The sequence below is a fragment of the Lithobates pipiens genome, unplaced genomic scaffold (genome assembly GCF_037356315.1).
Source record: "Lithobates pipiens isolate NorthernLeopardFrog02 unplaced genomic scaffold, aLitPip1_a1.2 Scaffold_23, whole genome shotgun sequence".
NCBI lineage: Eukaryota > Metazoa > Chordata > Amphibia > Anura > Ranidae > Lithobates > Lithobates pipiens.
The window spans coordinates 23,525,299-23,548,487 of NW_027507785.1; the positions used below are offsets into that span (position 1 = coordinate 23,525,299).

The window sequence follows — 23,189 nt, forward strand, 5'->3', positions numbered from 1 at the left end:
CCCGGGCAATTCAATGCCACAGCTCCGTGACACACGGAGATCACCCGCTCTGATCCGGGCATGGGTAAGGCTGCATTTAGACACTGGCAAGCTGCATGAGGGGGAAAGAGTGTGCCCAGGGCAAGCATTGCAGAGTTTTGTCCGCAGCTAAATCGCACGTTTTTTGTGCCCACAGTGCTGCTGCATCTCAAAAGTAATTTGTTTGCCTCTGAAACTATCTACCTCTGGCCACTTGTGTGAATGTAGCCATGCTATATAACACCAGGTCACAGGACAAAGGCTGTACTCACTTTATTGACCATATAAAAAATAATAATAATCTTGATTTTGACCCAGCTAGGTTTTTATCTCCATGTGATAGAATGGGGAAGGGTTCAGTTATTGCTAGTAGAGGTAACGATATGAGCATTCCCAATAGAAGTCTGTTGGAACGGAACCAGGTACCTTGCTTGGGGCCAGTTCACACCAGATGCAGTTCCGTGTGTTTTTTTTTTTTGCACAAAATGCATGCAGTGTTTTCCATGTATTCCAATGGCTCTAGTTCACACCATGCAGTCAGTTTCCGCACCGGAAACTGACTGCATGGTGTGAACTACAGCCATTGGAATACATGGAAAACACTGTGCATGTATTTTATCAGGCAGGCTGCATCTGAGGGGAACCGGTGCAGTCTCTGACCATCTTCTGTACCATGCCTGCAGTCTCTGACCATCCCCTGCACCATGCCTGCAGTCTCTGACCATCCCTGCACCATGCCTGCAGTCTCTGACCATCCCCGGCACCATGCCTGCAGTCTCTGACCATCCCCGGCACCATGCCTGCAGTCTCTGACCATCCCCTGCACCATGCCTGCAGTCTCTGACCATCCCCTGCACCATGCCTGCAGTCTCTGACCATCTCCTGCCCATGCCTGCAGTCTCTGACCATCTCCTGCACCATGCCTGCAGTCTCTGACCATCTCCTGCACCATGCCTGCAGTCTCTGACCATCTCCTGCACCATGCCTGCAGTCTCTGACCATCTCCTGCACCATGCCTGCAGTCTCTGACCATCTCCTGCACCATGCCTGCAGTCTCTGACCATCTCCTGCACCATGCCTGCAGTCTCTGACCATCTCCTGCACCATGCCTGCAGTCTCTGACCATCTGCTGTATGAAAATATTTTTTAAAAACAGTCATTTTCGGTATCGGTGCTGTTTCGGTATCGGTTTCGGTTTTCTGCCTAGTGTATTTTTCATTTTCGGTTTCGGCACTGTAATATTTGGGGGTTATTTTAGCTTAAAGGTAGAGCTTACCAGTGAGCTGAGTCCACGCCAGATATGCAGTTTTAAGGGCTTGTAGGCCACTTTTATTAAAGAAAGAAAGTCCATAACAAAATAGTTGCCCACACAGGGGTTTCAGCTTTCCACAGCAATAATGTACGTAGAACCAAAAATACCAAGTCACCTGGCTCTCTTTAGCAGCACTGCTGCTCAGACTTCGCTGCAGCCCTCTTGGCTCTTTTAACCACTTAACAACCGCCCATTGCCGATTAACGGCTTCAGGGCTGTTGTTTAACTCTGAGAGGCCGTTAATTAACGGCCTCCCAGAATTCTGCTCTCGCGCGCCCCCTGGGGCGCGCACTCGAGAGCATCCGTGACCGCCGGGTCCACAGGACCCGGCGCATCACGAATCACGGTAAACGGCCGCTCAGCGCGGCCGTTTACCCACGTGATCACTCCGTCAAATGACGGAGTGATCACTTGTAAACAAACTGGCGTCATGTTATGACGCCGGTTCCTCCCCCCCTCTCTGTACCGATCGGTACAGGCGGAGGGGGAAGAGATCGGTGTCAGCAGCGATGTGGGCTGCATCTGCAGTGCCCACATCGCTGCGCACCGAAAATTAACCCCTCAATTCCCTGCCAACACTCTGCAATACCCTGCCATTACTCTGCATTACTCTGCAATACCCCCATTACTCTGCATTACTCTGCAATACCCCCATTACTCTGCATTGCCCTGCAGCGCTCTGCATTGCCCTGCAGCGCTCTGCATTGCCCTGCAGCGCTCTGCATTGCCCTGCAGCGCTCTGCATTGCCCTGCAGCGCTCTGCATTGCCCTGCAACGCTCTGCGACGCCCTGCACGCTCTGCGACGCCCTGCAACGCTCTGCGACGCCCTGCAACGCTCCGCGACGCCCTGCAACGCTCCGCGACGCCCTGCAACGCTCCGCGACGCCCTGCAACGCTCCGCGACGCCCTGCAACGCTCCGCGACGCCCTGCAACGCTCCGCGACGCCCTGCAACGCTCCGCGACGCCCTGCAACGCTCCGCGACGCCCTGCAACGCTCCGCAACGCTCCGCAACGCCCTGCAACGCTCCGCAACGCCCTGCAACACCCGCCAATACCCTGCAACACCCGCCAGCTTCCCAGCTTAGAGTCATGCCATATTCCTATTACAAGGGATGTTTACATTCCTTGTAATAGGAATAAAAGTGATCAAAAAAATTATTTTTGGGGAAAAAAATGTCAAACTAAAATAAATAAAGTAAAATGAACAATAAAAAAAAATGTTTTTTTTAAAGCGCCCCTGTCCCCATGTGCTCGCATGCAGAAGCGAACGCATACCTAAGTCCCGCCCACATATGAAAACGGTGTTCAAACCACACATGTGAGGTATCGCTGCGAACGTTAGAGCGAGAGCACTAATTCTAGCCCTAGACCTCCTCTGTAACTCAAAACATATGAACCAGTAAAAAAAAAATTAAATTGTCGCCTATGGGGATTTTTAAGTAGCGACGTTTGGCGCCATTCCACGAGCGTGTGCAATTTTGAAGAGTGACATATTAGGTATCTATTTACTCAGCATAACTTCATCTTTCACATTATGGAAAAATTGGGCTAACTTTACTGGTTTTTTTTTTTTTTTTTTTTTAAGCCCAAAACTGTTTTTTTTTCCAAAAAAAGCGTTCGAAAAATTACTGCGCAAATACCGTGCGAGATAAAAAGTTGCAAAGACCACCATTGTATTCTCCAGGGTGTTTGCTAAAAAAACATATATAATGTTTTGGAGTTCTATGTAATTTTCTAGCAAATAAATGATGATTTTTACATGTAGGAGAGAAATGTCAGAATTGTCCTGGGTGCTCCAGAACACCTGATGGCGCTCCCTGCATGTTGGGCCTCTGTATGTGGCCACACCTGTGTAAAAGTCTCACACATGTGGTATCGCCATACTCGGGAGTAATAGCAGAATGTGTTTTGGGGTGTAATTTGTGGTATGCATATGCTGTGTGTGAGAAATAACCTGATAATATGACAATTTTGTGAAAAAAAAAAAAAAAAAAAAGTAAAAAAAAATCTTGATTTTGCAAAGAATTGTGGGAAAAAATGACAACTTCAAAAAACTCATCATGCCTCTTACTAAATACCTTGGAATGTCTTCTTTCCAAAAAGGGGTAATTTGGGGGGTATTTGTACTTTTCTGGCATGTTAGGGTCTCAAGAATTGAAATAGGCCGTCAGTACTTCAGGTGTGATCCATTTTCAGATATTGGCACCATAGCTTGTGGACTCTATAACTTTCACAAAGACCAAATATATCCACCAATTTGTACTTATTTTTACCAAAGATATGTAGTAGTATAAATTTTGGCCAAAATTTATGAAGAAAAAATTACTAATCTGCTAAATTTTCTAACAGAAACAAAGAAAAATTCATTTTTTTACAGAATTTTCGGTATTTTTTCCTTTATAGCACAAAAAACAAAAAACCCAGCGGTGATTAAATACCACCAAAAGAAAGAAAGCTCTATTTGTGTGAAAAAAAGGACAAAAATTTCATATAGGTCCAGTGTTGCATGACTGAGTAATTGTCATTCAAAATGCGAGAGCACCGAAAGCTGAAAATTGGTCTGGTTATTAAGGGTGTTTAAGTGCCCAGTGGTCAAGTGGTTAACAGAGTTCCTGTACACCCAGTACCTCAGCACTCTTTACTAGCTTCTTTTTTTTCAGCCCACAAGCTAGGACCCTCTGTCTGCTCTGACAGACCGACCTGTGCAGACATGCACACTTCTTCTCCCCTTACTCGCCTGGACTCCTCGGGAGGGTGGAGCCCAGAACCATGGTGTTGGCTTTGTTTTAAGCCCAAGACCCACCTGTGCAATCATCCAGCCAGACTGCTGGCTGTTCCCAAAACCCGGTCCCAGGATTGGAGATTCCGTACTACCACAGCACCAAAAAACCCATTCGGTGCACCCCTAAATTAGAATATCAATTAGTTGATACCTGGAGGGCACATAATGTAGTGTCAAGGAATTTACCTTTTTCTCCCACCCCCACAATAGTTATGCGAGGTTAGATTACATTTATGCCTCTCCTATAATATTGGCTAATTCCAAGCAGGCTAAGATTAACCCTTGTGTCAGACCACCAAGTAACCTCCTTTACCACTAAATTTATTAAGCTTGCCCCAACTCCTCACTCCTGAGGCTTAATGAAGCAATCCTAGCAGATTTAGCGGTCAAATCAGATTTGACAAAGACTATAGAAGCATATTTTGCACATAATGCCCTTTCAGAAACCCCCCCCCCCCCTCCACTTCTGGACGGCCCATAAGGCGGTCCTGAGGGGCACGCTTATTGGCATAATTTTGTCTCGCAACAAATTGAATAGGCAAAAGATAATAGACCTCACACAAGAATTAGACCACCTGTATAAAAACACAGATTCATTGAATCTAGAGGCCACTAGATTATCCATAAATCAGAAACGACTAGAATTGGACCATGTAAGGGATTTTTCTACCTTGCTAAAAAGTAGGGAGTCTAAGGCTAAAATTTGTACTTCATAATACCGATTCGACTCTATTTGCAAGAAAGCTGAACCAATCGATACGTTCCCCCTCGTGTTTACAAATTAACTGCTGAGACAGGACTAACAACCTCTCATCCAAATGAAGTACTCAAAATCTTTCAAAGATTTTATTCATCCCTGTTAGCGCCAGGACTTTCCAATCCCTCGGCAGAGGATGAATCCTGTTTCGAGATATCCCTATACCCACTCTCTTGCCACTGCAGCTGGAGACACTTAATGCCCCCATCACTGTATCGGAAGTCCTGAATGTAATTAAGAATTTGAAGACGGGCTTGGCTCCAGACCCAGGCGGCTTTTCGTCTATATAAGAAATATTCCGCCTCCCTATCCCTGAGGTTTGTTCAGCTTTTCAATTGGATATTACAGGGCAGTAGTTTCCCTGAAGAGATGCTTTTAGCTAATATGTCCTTGATACCTAAACCCAATAAAAATCATACACTCCCCCAAAATTATAGGCTCATCTCTGTCATTAAAGCGGGATTCCACCCTAAAGTGGAACCTCCGCTGATCGGATCCCCCCCCCCCCCCCCCTCCGGTGTCACAATTGACACCTTTCAGGGGGGAGGGGGGTGGAGATACCTGTCAAAGACAGGTATTTTCACCCACTTCCGGGCATAGACTCCCACGGGAGTCTACGCCATTTCCTGCCCTGCCGTGCTGTCTGCTGGGACACACACGGGTCCCAGTGACAGCGCGGAGATCTCCTATTGCGCGGCTCGCGCATGCGCAGTAGGGAACCGGGAAGTGAAGCCGATTCGCTTTACTTCCTGATTCCCTCACCTCGAATGGCGGCGGCAGCAGCCGAGGCCCGAGCGGTCGATCGGCCTCGGCTGCTGGCATCGCTGGAACCCGGGACAGGTGAGTGTCCATTTATTAAAAGTCAGCAGCTGTAGTATTTATAGCTGCTGGCTTTTAATATTTTTTTTTTGGGCGGAATCCCTCTTTAACGACTTAAAAATATTTAGCAGAATCCTAGCATATAGACTCCGGAATAATTCCATCCCTGATTTCCCCTTATCAATCTGGCTTCATCCCTCATAGATTTATTACTGATAACACATGTTTAGCTGCGGACATCATTCAGGACTCAAATTTAGCCTCTCAAAAACTTATTTTGCTCAGCCTAGACATAGAAAAGGCATTCGATAGCGTATCCTGGAGTTGCATATCCATTCTCTTACAACGTATGGGCTTCAGGGGGGAATTTTTGCAAGCTTTTCAAAATATATTTAGTGTGTGTGTATATGTATACATTTCTTTTAAGCAAAGGCCCTAGAGATTAAAATGGTGTGTTGCATTCTGGAATAACCACTCAAAGTCCAGCAACATACTAGTACATTGCTGGTCCTTGTTGAGCATATATGTAATGTGTATGTGTGTTTTTATTTTTTATTTTTTTTTCATGCAGCCTGTGGGCTGAACGAAAAAATATTTGATGGGTGGGTATGCCCACCATTAGAATACCTCCTTGCATCCACCCACTTCTAATGATGGGAATACATGCACCATTTGTTTTTGTTTAACTGTGGTGGTGAAATCACCTCCTACAGAGCTGGAGTTGCTAATTTACGTATAGTGAGTGCAAATGCTGTTGCTGTCAAGATAAATCAGTGCTGCAGCTGAATGGTGTACCTGGAAAATAAAATAATGGTTAACAATAAAACACAGTAAACACTAAAGTATAAAATGTATACCTGAAAAGCAAACAATAAAACATTCACAATAAAACATTGCAGTTAAATACCGTAAAACAGAGTAGAATAGAGAGAGAATCATTTATCCACTTTTAGGCGATCCCTGAAAACGTTCTCTTCAGAGAAGCCTATTCTGCCTCCATCTAACAGCTGCACTATTTTCTCCATTAGCTTATTCCCCACAGCTATTACCCTTTTGTATAACTTGACCCTCCCTCCTAGATTGTAAGCTCTAATGAGCAGGGCTCTCTGATTCCCCCTGTATTTAATTGTATTGTAATGGTACTGTCTGCCCTCATGTTGTAAAGCGCTGCGTAAACTGTCGGTGCTATATAAATCCTGTATTATAATATGACAACTATTTTTGGCTTTTTAATAAAAAATTATATATATATATATATATATATATATATATATATATATATATATATATATATATATATATATATATATATATATATATATATATATATATATATATATATATATATATATATAAAAAATTACATTTTTATTTGTAACGGTTCCAGGCTTGGGTCTCTAAAAAAGCGATGGCATCTTTGGAGACCCTGTGAAAGTATGTCCTAGTCTGTGCAGTGCTGTACCCTATGCTAATGCTCCACCAGTGTGTGGTAGTGTTTGAAACATTTACCGATGCAGAGACCAGGTTGGACAGGAGGGACAACAATAACTGGTGTCGAGCCTAAATCCACGTTTGCCACAGACATAACATCTTCTTTGAGGTGCTTGATTGGTAGTGGTGCCAGGGAGGACATTTGGAAAATGCCTCCCATGCTGCCAGCTCCTTGCATTTGGATTGGGAAGTTGGGCCACAGCACCGTCTGGAAACTGAAGGGCTGTGATGATCTCTTCCTGGAATTTAAGGAAGGATCCAGTTTGTCCTGAAGCTTTGTATAGCACATAAGCATTTGGCAGAGCCAATTGGAATAAAGTATACGGAGACTTTTTTTGTACCAGCGTCTGGCCTTACGTCAGCTAACTGCAGCACCATCAATTGGTCGTTGAGGTCTACCCCTCCCATATTAAGGTTCTATTCGTGGACACAGAGGGGTTTCTCCACATTACCAGTCGCCGTTTGATTTTGGACCATCGTGTCTGCTTGAAGGGAGGATGGAACGAAAATCTTCTTATTATCCCTCCACTTCACAGCGAGCAAATTATTACATCTCAAGCAGACTCTCTCCCCCAGCCTAAGATGGGAATCTACAAGCTGCTGGGGTAAGCCCTGACGATTAGATCGCACAGTGCCACATGTGCCAATTCCATGATCAAACAAGTGACTAAAAAGTGGCATGCTCGTGTAATAATTAGCCACGTACAAGTGGTGCCCCTTTCCGAAAAAGGGTGACACCAAGTCCCACACAATCTTACCGGCGTATGTAGTCTGGGCAGTTATCGGGCTCCACTTAACTATCTCTTCCCTCGTAAACCATAAAACTACATGTATAGCCTGTTGCACTGTCACAGAGCTTATACATCTTGACCCCATATCTGGCACGCTTGCTGGGAAGATACTGTTTGAATGGCAAGCGGCCAGAAAATGTAATCAGGGAATCGTCAATGCAGACAACTTGATCGGGAGTAAACAAGGCTGCAAACTGTTGAAGTGGTTTACAACTTACAAGGGGCTGAATTTTGTAGAGCCGATGAAAAAATTGAGTCGCCCCGAGTTCATTGTCATTGAAATGCATGAACCGCCAGATCTGCTCGTATTGTGTCCTGATCATGGAGGCAGAGAAGACGGGCGTATGGGGAATTGGGTCAGTGGACCAATATGACAGCAACTCGTTTTTTTTTTTTTTTTAGTTATGCCCATGAGGAGGGACAGGCCCAGAAAGGGGACCATAATAGGTCAACAATCTCTGGCAAGGGTTAACTGAGGATTAGCACTGTATACAGCACCCCCAAAACGCCCCTGCCCATTGCAGTGAATGGGCAGCACTTCCGAAGCGTGTTTTTCTTCCTCCTCTTTGGGATTAAAACCGCCCCACTAATGGCCGAACAGCGGTAAAGTGTCGCTAAAATGAGCTGGCGCTTTACCGCTAACGGCCTGGCACTTTGTGTGACAGCATCCTTAAAGTGGACCTCTGCTCGTTTTTTCTACAATGACTATTGCTCACCCCTTCTTTTATTGAAACTGCAGATATAAATCTATACATGTGTGTTTTTTTTTTGTTTTTTTTTCCCGGGAATGCCACATAACCTTCCTCCTTTCTCACATTGATACTGGAGAGTGAGGTGTGTGTGTACTGGAGTGCAAATCTCACTGGTGACATGGCTACTGGCAAGTGAGGTGTGTACTGGTGTACAGATCTCACTGGTGATGTGGATACTGGGGAGTGAAGGGTGTTTACCAACGTGCAGCTCTCACTAATAACACGTATACTGGGAAGTAAGGTGTGTGTACTGGTGTACAGATCTCACTTCCCAGTATCCCTGTCACCATTGAGATCTAAACTCCGGTACACACTCCTCACTCCCCAGTATCCATGTCACCAATGAGGTGTGTGTGTGTGTGTGTGTGTGTGTGTGTGTGTGTACTGGTGTACAGTTCTCACTGGTGACCTGAATACTGGGGAGTCGGCTGGGTCTACTGAAGTACAGTTATCACTGGTGACATGGATATTGAGTGAGCGGTGTGTATTGGAGTACAGATCTCACTATTGATGTGGATTTTGGGGCGTGAGGTCTGTTCTAGAATTTTCTATAGTATTTTGCTTCCTGTCTAGGGGGGGGGGGGAAGTGCCTGAATTGAGAGGCTGTAAAATCCTTTTTTAACCATTTGCCGCCCGCCATATAGCAAAATGACGGTGGCAAAGTGGTTTTAATATCCGTGACCAGACGTCATATGACGTGATCAGGATGTTAAGCCGCTGTGCACCCCCAGGGGCGCGCATCGCGGCAAACGTTGTTGTGGTGTGTCAGTCTGACATTCCGCAACTACGATCTCGGTAAAGCGTCTCTGACAGAGGCTCACGGCTGATCCCAGTGTAAATGGGAAGAGCCAGAGGAGAGCCGATTGCCTGCTCCTCACGGGGGGGGGGTCTGTGCTGATCGATTATCAGCGCAGCCCCCCCGAGGATGCCCACACTGGAACACCAGGGATGCCCAGCACCAGGTATGCCCCCCTAGACCACAATGGATGCCAGTCAGTGCCCACAATGGGCATCACTGATTGCCATGCGTTGTTTGGCACTGGCATCCATCCTTACAATACTGTGCACTGCAATGCCGCCTTATCACGCCCCGCCAGTGCCCATCAGTGAAGGAGAAACCTTACTTATTTAAAAAGTTTTGTAACTGAAACAAAAAAGTGTGTGTGTTTTTTTTTTTTTTTTTTTTTTTTTTTTTTTTAATTTTAGGTCTTTATTTTTTTTACTTGTTTAGCAGAAAATAAAAATCCCATAGGCAATCAAATGCCACCAAAAGAAAGCTCTATTTGTGGGAACACAATGATAAAAATTTAGTTTGCGTACAGTGTAGCATGACCGCGCAATTGTCATTCAAAGTGCAACAGCTCTGAAAGCTCAAAATTCGTCTGGGCAGGAAGGTGTATAAGTGCCCGGTATTGAAGTGGTTAATATTTCAAATATTTCGGCATTAGACCTGTCTACCGTTATGTTGGGTGAATGACTTGCTGTGGTTTTCTGTGGAGTGTGTCTAACCCCTAATTTTTTATTTTATTTATTTTTTGCTCTTACAGGGTAGAACATGCCCGCATGCATGCCAAGCACCGAGGCCACGAAGCCATGCATGCCGAAATGGTGCTGATTCTCATCGCCACCCTGGTGGTGGCCCAGCTGTTGCTAGTGCAGTGGAAACAGAGACACACGCGCTCCTACAATGTAAGATCTTGACCCACAAAACCTTCTTTTTTTTTTTTTTTTTTTTTTTTGTTAAATGTCTTTTTACACCAAGGTGATTATTGCGGCTCCCATTTTCCTTTTAAAGAGGGTATATTAAAAATGGGAGCTTGCCACAGGCAACAGAGAGATTACCTTTCACTGATCTGCCTTAGTGTATATGTTACTCGTTTTTAGCCAGTGTCATAAATAGCGGTCTGTATCCTCTGAGCAGGACTGTCTAGATGATGCAGGAGACACATGGCACATTGTGATACAGGGCACAGGATGCACTAAATTACACCAGGTGCACTGCTGACATGTGAATGCACTGGGGCTATACAGATTACACTGTGCACACTGGTAATCCTTGGAGACCCAGGGCAAAACTAGGTTGCCTTGTTAACACTTGGAAGTGTTTATCCCATTGTTTTGAAAATCTATGTACACTACAAACTTTGAATTGGTTCTGATATCGCTGTTTTACTAACCTGATGGCTTATTATTCTAAATGGGGAAACCTTAATTTTGTTTGCAAATATTAAAGAGTCTAGCTACCAGCAAGAATAAGTCCTTACATTTAAAGAGTATCTGTCATTTCAGAGCCATCATGGCAGTGCCTATTAGCAGGCATCCACTCCCCTACTGCCGCCACGTCCCTCACCTTGTAATTGCCGCATCACCAGCCATCCCATTAAAGTGAATGAGACTGTCGGTGAGTCCACAGCGGGTCAGAGGAGTCATCGCTGTGGGACAGAGATGACAGTTGCGCTTTAAAAAAATTATGATTTAAATCAAGCCTTTTTACTAATGATTTAAATTGACTTGATTTAAATCAAATACACCCAGAACTTGTATACTACAGCCCCTAAACACATGTCCCATGTGTGTTTTTTTTATTTTTTTTTCAATAGATTTTATTGAAGGAAATTACGTTACGGGATATCGCAAAAAAGGGGAAATGCATACATTTTTCATTTAACGGTAGACATTAACCATGTAGCCTGGTCATTGTGTGCATATGCGAATTGTATAACAAAGTTAATAACACCATGTAAGAAAAAATTCTCATGCAGAGATAACTGGATGGGTCATCTGCGGAGGTCCCTAAAACTACAGGGTGGACAATCAGGAAAGAGGGGAAGAAGCGGGGTACGCCACTATGTTGTATAAAGACACTACGGTGGTGAAGTCATGAGCTGGGTGCTCTCAAGGCTTGGTGATCTCAAATGGGGTGCTGATGTTTGAGATATCAGTGATGAGGTAGGGTGATCATGTTTTAGGAGGATTTTGAGTTCCTCTGAGTTAGTTGTCAGAGGTGTCCTCTGTCCCCAGAGTTGTACGAAGAGCACCATAGTATGAGAATTAATTTTCAAAGTTGTAGAGTCCCTCTTGATGGTGTTGATTCAATGAAAGCTTGCCATCTGGAGTAGATGTTTGAGGCTTCGTTTTTTTATAGTCTGTGTTGTGCTTGTCTCTATATAGTAAGTGCAGAAGCTCCTGTTTAACCTGCTAGAGCTGTGGACTGCATGGGGAAGTCCAATTTTTTTTTTTTTAAAGATGGATCTTTGAGCGACTAGGAGGCATACCAAGATCCAATCTTTGTGCGTTGTGTGGACATTGGGGGATCATGTTAGTAGTTTGTCCCAGTATCCAAAGATGAGAAGTAGGGGGGTAGTTTCAGCAGGGTTAAACCATATATAAATGATAGGACTTAATCCCAGAAGGTAGAGATGTAAGTGCATGCCCAGAAACGGTGAGTTGATGAAGGTTTGGCTTGTTGGCATAGGGGGCAGGTGGTGGAGCCCTTTCTCTTTTTTTTTTTTTTTTTTTTTTTTTTTTTTTTTTCCCAGAAAGGAAGGGTATATAGGCACAGTGAGGATTTTCGGTTGGGTTCCTCTCCAAGATTCATTGGGGATCAGTTGTAGGCTTTTGTTGCAGCCTCGTAGAAGTTTATCCACTATGTCTGTGTCAGAAGTCTCTGCCCCAATTTTCTGTTGATGAGGACGCTAATGTAGGAGTGTTTGTTTGTTTTTTGTTTTTTTTGTTTTTTTTTAGGAGAGGTTTATAGTTGTCGGGGATAGTGTAGGAGCCTTCTTGTAGCATGTGGTCTGTGATAGTCGCTCTAAATCTTTTGCGTGCCTCTCTGCAGGAGTTGCAAATAAATCTAACACATTGCCCAAAGTGGAAGTCATGAGATTAGGGAAGGGAGGAAGCTTCAGTAGTAATGACTGAGAAGACGTGGGGTCACCCTTTTTCCACGTTGCAAAGTGTTGAGAGTTTAGCAAGGCCTTTTTGTTTCCAAATGAGGAAGGGTATGTACTCCATCCCCAGTGGGAAGTTAGGGTTGTCTTGGATTGGAAGATGTCTGGACATGAAGGGAGAGAGCTTCAGGCTATTTCTTGCTTCCCTCCAGGCTATGGCATTGTCTGGTAAGAGGAAATTTTACTGTAAAGTTGAGGGAATAGATTTCCACTTACAGTGAAGCAGGGCAGCCAAAGAATAAAGATGGGCCTTTGTTGATTCGGTGAGGTAATTTGAATAACGGGAGGATTGTGATATCCAATCTAGGCCTATGCTAAGTTGTAAGTTCTGACATTTGGAAGACTAATACCCCCTTCGCGTCTGGGAAGATAGTTTGACAAAAGCAATGCGTGGTCGGTCGTTTTGCCAGAGAAACTTAGAGATGATTTATGTTTCTGGAATAGTGAGATTGTTTTGAAGCAGGTACAGTAGGCGTACAAAACTGACCATTTTTACTAAGTGGCATCTTCCCAGGAGAGAGAGAGGCAGATCCATCCAGTTTCCCAATTCTTGGGATATCTTTGTAACCAGAGGGGGGCAGTTGAGGTGGTATATAGAAGATGGTAGCTTCCCTATTTTGATGCCTAAGTAGGTTATGTGCGATTTGGCAACCGTGAAAGGTGAGTAAGAGGTCCAAGGAGGGTTTAAGAGGATGCCTATGGGGAGAATTTCACTTTTACTATAGTTGTGGAGACCTGAGAAAAGTTTGAATTGGTCAAATATTGTTTTACTAGCACATGGAGGAGGGATTCGATGAAAAGATGAGAACATCGTCGGCAAAGAGGGAGGTGCGCAATTCATGGTTACCAATGTTGATCCCATCTAGTGGGACTTTTTAGGTTGGGTATCTAGAAAGGGGTTCTAATGCAAGGTTGAATAGCAGCGGGGAGAGAGTGCAGCCTTGCCTCATGCCCTTGTGGTGTGGAGGCGGAATTCATCAGAAAAGACCAGCTGCCACCAGTCTGGCCACGGGAGATGTGTACGTAGAATTCACAAAGTGATTAAAGGGGCCGTCAAAGCCCATTTTTGACATGGTCATCGAGAAACATTCAAAGCCAACATTGTCGAAGGCTTTCTCCACGTCCAGAGTGATGATGGCAAAGTCTCCCCCGGATTGCATTTAGCATGTTCTAGGACCATCATTACTTTACATATGTTTAAAGTGGCCGTTCTCCCTTTTTATGAAACCTGATTGGGCAGGGTGTATTTTGACGTCTACATTTTTTAAGTTATTTGGGTCTATAGGAGCCCGGTTCAAGGGGGTCTTCTTTTCCTTTCTTCAAGAGTAATTTGATAATGGCCTGGTTCCCTGTAGGTAAGTATGGGCCGCCTGACCATATGCCTCTGTAAACATTTAGAAGGGTGGGCTCTGTTGTTTTCTTTTGTAGGGTCTTGTAGAATTCCCCTGTATACCCATTGGGGCCTGGTGCTTTAGATGGAGTTAGGTTGAGAATAGTTGTGGAAATTTTGCATAGGAAAATGGATGCATTTAGGGTCTCCGGTTGGGAGGAGGTGACTGTTGGTAGGGCTATTTTATTGAAAAAAGATTGAGTGACACTTTTTTTGTCTATGGGGTCGGTAGCATACAATGATGTAGCCTGATTTTATTAATCTATTGGTGTGAGTTTTTAATGGTGCCTGAGGTATCTCCTAAGCAGGTGATATGAGTAGGGTGGAAGGGGCCTTTGCAAAGTCTTGCCAACAATTTACCCGCTTTATTGCCAAATTTGTGGAGAGTCGCATCCAGATGGGATCTTTTTGGCCCCTTTCACACGGGACGGATCAGTAATGATCCGCCCCGTGATGATCTGCTCGGATTTTCCTCCGTCTGCAGAATCGGACAATAGCGGGTGTCTGCGAATGTTCATCCGCAGACACCCGCTATCCCATAGAAATGCATGTATGTCCGTATTTCATCCGCAAACGGATGGATGAAATACGGACATACTGTCCCCATGTGTGAAAGGGGCCTTAGTCAGTTCTAGTGTGTCTGCCCAGGTGTCAAGTTTCTTGCTGCCTGCCATTCAGTTCTGTTTTCGCATGTGTCTAAGGCATATAGTGAACGTTGTGCCAGACGGAGTCTGGAGCTAGCTGTCTTGTAATTTATTAGGGTATGTTTTTTTTTTTTTTTTTTTTTTTTTTGTAAGAAGTGGCATAGGAGATGATTTGGCCTCAGAGGAAGGCCTTGCCAGCTTTCCAAAAAAGGTTTGGGTTGTCGGCGTGTGAGTTAGCTGTAGAATTTATTTATTTATTTTTCCATACTTCCTCCATGTGTTTTTTGAAATCTGAGTTATGAAGAAAGGAAGGGGAAGCGCCATATTCTGGGGTTAGGATGAAGGTCGGGCTTGTCAAGGGTTGCTGATATTAGGGCGTGATCGGATATGGCTATGCTATGGATGTCTACTCCAGAGATCATTAGGACAAGATTGTCAGTACAGGAAGAGGTAGTCCATTCTGGTGAAGACATTATATGTTTTAAAGTAGAAAGCAAATTCCCTGTCTGCTGGGTAAAAGAGCCGCCACATGTCGTGGAAGTAGAGAGAGTCCATCATGGATGCAAATTGTTTTAAGTCAGAGGTCGTGAGTATTTTGCGAAGGTGTTTGGGTGTACATCTGTCGGGTGCGTTATGGTGTTGAAGTTGCCCCCAACTTCATGTAGGGGAGGCAACTTGTGGGGAGTTCAGTAGTCTAGTGGAGGTTTTTGTGGCTCAGGAGGAGAACCCCTGCTTTGTGTCCAGCTGCCTACCCAGAGTTTTTTCATGCAATGGAAATCGGGGGACGATAAATGGGTTTCCTTGAGAAGGGCAATGTTGGTTTTAAGCCTCTTAAGGTGGCAAAGGATTTTAAGTCTCTTGTTGGGGGACCTAAGCCCTTTTACGTTCCACAAGGTGACTTTCATGGGGGTGGGGGTGGGGGGCGGGGTGTATTGAGGGATTTGGGCTTATGTTAAGGTTGCATTGGATTCTGAGCTGAAGCTGCATATCAATGCAGTTTTCAAGTGAGAGTCTATTGGTACCTGAGTGTCTGGTGTAAGATAAAGGTGGGAGGGGAAGAAACACAAAATAAACAAATTACAAAACATTGCGTGAACTTTGCTTTTTTTCCTGCATGGATTCGCTGTATAGGCCAGCTCCAAGTACTGACCTGAATTTTGCCACGGAGGCTTGCCCAGAAAGTGCAATAGTATCTTTCGCAACAAAACTCTGGTTATATATGAGGGAGGGGGGTGGCTGTATGCAGTAAGACCATAGGGGTCACTTCAAAATAGTGAAGATATAGTAAGATTGGAGGTAACCCATATAAAACATAGTACCAAGGCCTGCCATTTTGATGGAGGCTAAAATAGAGGAAACCATTAGTGAAGGTAAAACACAATGTAGGGTAACCTAAAAAGAATGCTTACAATTGCCCATCAGTGGTCTTGGCCGGTGTTTGCGATTACCGAGTCAACGAAGAGTAGCTCGATGGTCGGGGCCTGAGTATTTGAAACGTGTTGGAGAGTCTTTCCTAGGGCTTCTTTGTTCCAGTGGGCGATTATTTGGGGCAACCCTGGGTGAGCAGTTGGTGTGTGCTTGAGCAGGAAAGCGTCTGCTTCAGAGGGGTCCTGGAAGGAGAGCTGATCTCTGGGGGCCTTGAGGCGGAGAATTGCAGGGAAAGCCAAGGTGAATTTCACTTGACGCTGGTGGAGTTCCATGCAGATGGATTGGAAAATTTTAATTTTATTTTTTTTAAGACTTCGATGGAGTAGTCTGCAAAGATTAGAACATTCATTCTGTCTATTTGAAGGGATATGGACTGTCTGAATTTTTGCAAGATGGAGGCTTTGTCTGAGTAGCTCAAGTATTTTGCAATGATCGGGCGGGGAGTTTTGCGGTTTTGCGGTCTGCAGTGGGCCTGTCCTGCTGTGTTCCCCTGTTGTTTTCTTATATGCTGCATTCCCGCATTCACTGCCTTTTCAGCTGGGGCAGCTATCATGGGGGTCAAATGTGCTGCCACTGCCTGAGCTATGAGCTCTATATTGTTGTCCCTGTGGTGTGAGGAGGGGGAAGCTGAGCAGCCGCTCACTTCCATGTCTGCTGCATCCGCCGCATGATCCGGTAAGGCAGAGACCAAGTCCTCAATTTTGTGGCTGTTCCATCAGGGTCGTTTGCGATCACAGACCGTTTTCTCTACAAAACGGTCCATGGATAAGCGCGGGGGGGGTTACTCGGGAGGAAGTGCTGGCAGCCGAGAAGGGTTGGGCTGTTTTTTCAGGCCAGTTTGAGGGTTGTGCTGCGGAAGCGAATGTGAGAGACAGCTACTCCCATGCGTCACCGGAACCGGAAGTTGCCCCATGTTTAATCATAGCATGTAACTGGTAGTCTAAATTGCGTGTAACATTTGCAAAACATTGTAAGTGAGCTTAGACTCAGACCTTGTTACTTTTTGTGTGATCAATTTTAAAGGAAGAAACCATGTTCTGCTAGACCACAGCCAACCACTAGAATCCCCAAAATGCACGTATATGAATTGCAGCGTGTTTTTTAAAGATAACAAATATGCTGAGCAACATTTTTAGTACCAGTTTTTGTGTTCTCTGCTTCCTTCGCAGATGGTGACTCTCTTCCAGATGTGGATTGTTCCCGTGTATTTTACAATGAAGCTGCACTGGATGCGGTTCCTGGGAATCTGGATTCTCTTCTCCCTAGTCACTGCTTTTATAACCTACAGGGCCACCCGCAAGCCACTGGAGCAGACCACTCCCAGGTAAGGAAACATTTTTACCTGCTAAAAAGGGATACTAAATGCTTACCTCTCTGGCGGCCAAATATCGCTCTGTTCAAGAAAAATCTGCTTCTCAAGTCTGCTGAGAAATTAACACTTCAGCAGCACTTGCTAGTTTCTCTTTCCGACCTCTAACACTACTGGAATCACTAAGCCCAAAGGGGAGCAGGAGAACAACATTATGTATATGTACTGGAGTGCAAATCTCACTGGTGACATGGATACTGGGGAATGAGTTTTTTTGTGTACTGGAGGTCTCACTTGTAAAATGGATGCTGGGGGGGGGGGGGGGGGCGAGCTGTGTGTACTATAGTACAGATTTCACTGGTGATATGGATACTGGGGAGTGATCTGTGCCTACTGGAATTTTCTTTGGTGTGGTATGTAGTAGAGTATGGATCTCACTGGTGCCATTTATACTGGGAAGTGACCTTTTGTGTACTGTAGTACAGATTTCACTAGTGACATGGCTACTGAGACATGAGCTGTGTGTACTGGTGCGGCGATCTTTGATGCCATGGGAAATGAGCTTTGTAGTGAAGTACATATCTTACTGCCTGTAGTGAACTTTGTTTAGTGAAGTGCAAATTGGATGAGTGCTGTGGATACTGGCAAGTCAGGTATTTGTACTGGATTGCTAATTTCACTGGTGCAATGAAAACCAGGGAGTAAGGTGTGTATACTGCATTGTACATCTCACTGGTAATGTGGGTACTGGGGAGTAAGCTGTGTGAACTGAAAGTCAGATCCCTCTGCTGACATAGATACTGGGATGTGAGGCATGTATACTAGAGTGCAGATCTCACTGGTGAACATGGATACTGTTGAGTGAGCTGTGTACTGGAGTTCAGATCTCAGTGGTGACATGGATACTGGGGGTGAGGTGTGTTATGGAATACAGATCTCATTAATGGCATCAATAATGGGGAGTAAGGTGTGCGCGCTGGAGTGGCGATTTCACTGGTGACAGATACTGAGGTGTGGGGTATGCATACTGGAGTACAGATTTCACTCGTGACATGGAGACTGGGGTGTAGGGTGAGTGTACTGGAGTGAAAATCTCACTGATACTATAGATACTGGAAGTGTTGGAACCACTAAGCCAGAACCACATTCTGTATATGTACTGGTATGGAACCACTGGTTGGTTCCTGGTACTGGTTGGAACCACTAAGCCAGAACCACATTCTGTATATGTACTGGTATGGAACCACTGGTTGGTTCCTGGTACTGGTTGGAACCACTAAGCCAGAACAACATTCTGTATATGTACTGGTATGAAACCACTGGTTGGTTCCTGGTACTGGTTGGAACCACTAAGCCAGAACCACATTCTGTGTATGTACTGGTATGGAACCACTGGTTGGTTCCTGGTACTGGTTGGAACCACTAAGCCAGAAACACATTCTGTATATGTACTCATGATGTGGATACTGGGAAGTAAGGTTTGCTTACTGGAGTTTGGGTCTCACTTGTGAAATAGATACTGGGGAGTAAGCTTTGTGTACTATAGTACAGATTTCACCGTTGTCATGGATACTGAGGAGTGAGCTGTATGTGGAGTGGAGATCTCACTGGTGTGTGCACTGGAGTACAGATCCCACTGACATGGATACTGGGGTATTGAGGGGTGTGTGTGTGTACTGGAGTATAAATCTCACTGGTGACATGGATACTGGGGTATGGGGTATGTGTACTGAAGTACAGATCTCTGGTGACATGAATACCGGGAAGTGAGGGGTATGTACTGGAGTATAGGTCTCACAGGTGATATGAATACTGGGAAGTGAGAGGTATGTACTGGAGTACAGATCCCATTGGTGACATGGATACTGGGGAGTGATGGTGGTGTACTGGAGTACAGCTCTTGCTGTTAACATGGATACTGGAAGTGTTGGTTTCTCAGTGGACTTTATAGGAAGATTTCTCCTGAACAGAGCAGTGTTTGGCGGGTAGGGAAAAGGTAAGTATTTATCCAGGTAGACTTTTTTATTTTTTCCTGACAAGGCTGCATTAAACTAACAGTTCACATTTTGTAACAATTTGTATCATTTTTCTTTTTCCTTTCACTCACTGTAGTCTATTGACGTTTATCATTACTTCCCCCTCTATGCCAAATTAAAACTTTTTTGTATTTTAAAGATAGAAATCCTAAAAAAAAGGTGGTTTGTCATTGCTGGCCTCTGCTTCTGAAAAATACTAATCCCCTGGCATGACAATATAATGGCTTCAGTGCTTCTATAGTCACCATCTGGTGCGCAGATCAGGCGTTATCACTTTGTCACTTCACTGGCTGCATGAATGTTCCATGTCTGTGACTTAAAAAAAAAATTTGTAAAGCCAGAGGATTAGCATAGACAAAGTTGAATTGAATGAACAGGACTGAATTAAGCAATCTCTGTTCCCAGCTCTGATAGCCCCATGTTTCATATGCTGGGGTTGGATATGAGAGGTGCTGAAGTCACACATGAAGAGCACAGGCCTGTTTCAGGAAGACAAGTGTGTCAACATTCAGTCTGGAGGAGTGGGCATTCCTAGGCAGGTTGTATTTTCATGCAGATCACCCTAGGTAATGCCCACATGTGATGCTGAGCCTCCATGATCGAAAGAACTGAAATCCAATGAATTAAAAGGGTGGGACAGTCAGGCTTAGGAGGAAAGGGGCTAGATCAGGGATATGCAATTAGTGGACCTCCAGCTGTTGCAAAACTACAAGTCCCATCATGCCTTTGGATGTTATGCTTGTGGCTGTCAGTCTTGCTATGCCTCATGGGACTTGTAGTTCTGCAACAACTGGAGGTCCGCTAATTGCATATCCCTGGGATAGATGACACTGGACATCCTCAGAGGGTGTTTCCACTTCTCTTATGGCCTTTTATTTATAACTTGAAAATTTAGGATGGATGGTGGGTCCCCACTGCAATGGCTGAGGCACTTAGAACTCAACAATGCAGATATGTTAGGTGTTCCAAATCTCCAAAAAATCATTTTGGTCAGAGTGACTTTTTTTTTTTTGATTTGCCGTGTTTTGTCTCCACAGGCTCGTGTATAAATGGTTTCTTCTCTTGTATAAAATGAGTTATGCAACTGGGATTGTGGGATACATCGCTGTGATGTTCACGTTGTTTGGTCTGAACTTCCTGTTCAGGTACGTCTGAGGTCTGTTTATATGAAGTGTGTGATAACCACGTAGACGGTAAAAAGTTCTGTATGTATAAACGGAAATATGTCAGTAGAAAAGTCTTTACTCCTAACTCTGATTCCATTCATTGAATGTCAGAAAACATTCAGGCTCCATCACCTAATGTTTGCGATTGGAAATCTCCCCCGCGCCCCCCCCCCCTTCCTTCCTGGGAAAGGGTTGTATCCTCATTTGTTGAGGATCACTACACTTCCCAGGTGACCTCCCCTAGGGGAATGTGGGAGCCTCAGATGTTGGAGGTCACTGCCTGTAGTCCAGGTGTCCTCCCCTGGTGGTTGTGGGGTCCTCATTTGTTGGGGATAACTGGCCAACTCTGCTCTAGCTCTTCAGATGTTCGACATTACTGCCCACTCTCCAGATGACCTCCCCTAGGGTATGCAGGGTCCTCCAATGCCTGGATCACTGCCTACTTTCCAGGTGACCTCCCGTGGGGTATGCAGGCTCTTAAGATGTTTGGGATCACTGCCTACTTTCCAGGGGACCCTGGGGAATGCAGAGCCCTCAGTTGTGGAGGATAACTGCTCACCCTCTCGGTGACCTCCCCTAAGGGATGTAGGGTCCTCAGTTGGAGATCACTGCCTACACTCCAGGTGACCTCCCCCGAGGGATGCTGAGTCCTCAGACGTTGGGGATCACTGGCCAACTCTGCCCCAGCTTCTCAGTTGTTGGGGATCGCTGCCTACTTTTGAAGTGACCTTCCCTGTTGCTGCTGCTGGGGATCATTGCCTACATTCCAAGTGTTCTCCCCTACAGGGGGAACCTCCCCTGAGCAGTGTGGAGTTTTCAATTGTTGGGATCACTGGCCACTATCCAGGTCACCTCCCCTGAGTGGAGTGGGGTCTTTAGTTGGTGATCATTGTTCCCTTTCCAGGTGACCTTCTCTTGGAGATGGGGTGCACATTTCTTGGGGATCACTGCCCACTTTCCAGGTGACCTTCTCTGGGGGGGGGGGTGTTCTCAGTCTAGGCCTAGTACTTCTGTCATTCTTGGTGAAGGGGGTTGTTTCGGGGTGCTGAGTTTTGGGAAAGGCTGTAAGATGTAGGTTGAAAATGGTCGGTGTTTGTTTTTTTAGAATCGGTAAGTACAATGTTGGCAGTATTCAGTCCAGCAGAAAGGGGAGTGGGGATGTGGGTATTGGATTGATGTACAATTTTTAGACTTGTCTCATGAACATAATATATTTTAATCCTTTCCTTCCCTACAGGATAAAGCCAGAAGATGCCATGGACTTTGGCATCTCCCTCCTGTTTTATGGCCTCTATTATGGGGTACTCGGAAGGGATTTTGCTGAGATGTGTGCCGATTACATGGCATCCACAATAGGTGTAAGTATGGAGGGTGTTTACTTGGAAATTGTATTGTAGATCGTGCTTATGTCTAGGTTAGACTCAGTTGATGGAGGGGGAAACTATTTAATTGCTATCCCGCTGCACTAGAACTGACCTTTACGACCACCATTACTCTGCATATATGGCTTCTGATTCTGGGTTACACTTAGCCCTTGTACACACGGTCGTAGATTCCGATGCAATGTGCGATCAGAGCGTTTTGTCGGACATTCTGACTGTGTGTGGTATGCATCGGACTGTTTCCGTCGGAATATCCGTCAGAACCAAATTTTCCAACTCGCCGGAAATATTTTCCGACAAAATGCTCCGATTGGACATACTCCGATCATGTGTAGAGAATTCCGATCGGACACGCATGCTCAGATCAAATTCCTACACCAAAGCTATTGGCTACTAGCTTGAACGTAGTCCCATTGTAACTAAATTACGTCATCACGTTCTGAAAGATCGGATTTTCCGACAACTTTGTCCGACCGTGTGTATGCAACAGTTTCGGACAAGATAATAAGCCCTTGTACACACGGTCGGACATTCCGACAACCAAATCCGTCGATTTTGTCCGTCGGATTTTGTTGTCGGAATGTCCGATCGTGTGTACAAGGGCTTATTATTCGGGATGACTTGATTTGCTTGTACATGTGCGGGATGTCATCCCCTATCGGCCAATCAAGAGGCTTAAAAACTGGCACCAGGGAAAAAATGTCAGCGGATGGCGAGGGATGCAACCGCCGCAGTGTGACTTGGCTGTGGGAGGGGTGGGGCTTAATATTGATCTGGACAGAAAATGGTTGGACTGACACAGGAAACAGATTGGGCATTGTATATTGATCGGTTATACATTGTATAGTCGGATTGACAGGGAACAGATTGGACAGTGTATTGATCATTATACATTGCACCGTTTGACTGACACAGTGAACACATTGGACAGTATATGAAAAAATATAATTCTACCTGTTTGTGGAGCTGCACCTGACATAGATAGATATAACACACGGGTACAATAGCGTGCCATTTGTAGAAAATTGAACACCAACATTGTCAGTGGAGATACTTCTAGACCGTCCTTTACCAGTGTTTTGAGTCTTTGGTAATCCGTATGTGAATGAACTAATACCGAAACATCCAACTTGCTTTCTCAGTTCTACAGTGCGTCAGGT

General features: G+C 45.0%; 1 protein-coding gene across 1 annotated transcript in view; it reads left to right on the plus strand.

Annotated features, from left to right (window-relative positions):
- The first annotated feature begins 10,267 nt into the window (after positions 1–10,267).
- RNF121 (ring finger protein 121) overlaps positions 10,268–23,189 on the plus strand; it is a 13,173-nt gene continuing 251 nt past the window's right edge. The window contains exons 1-5 of the mRNA XM_077451049.1: positions 10,268–10,413; positions 17,306–17,460; positions 20,519–20,626; positions 21,885–22,005; positions 23,172–23,187. Of these exons, the coding sequence (XP_077307175.1) occupies positions 10,288–10,413; positions 17,306–17,460; positions 20,519–20,626; positions 21,885–22,005; positions 23,172–23,187 (526 nt within the window). The 5' untranslated portion in view covers positions 10,268–10,287. The remainder of the gene's footprint in view (positions 10,414–17,305; positions 17,461–20,518; positions 20,627–21,884; positions 22,006–23,171; positions 23,188–23,189) is intronic.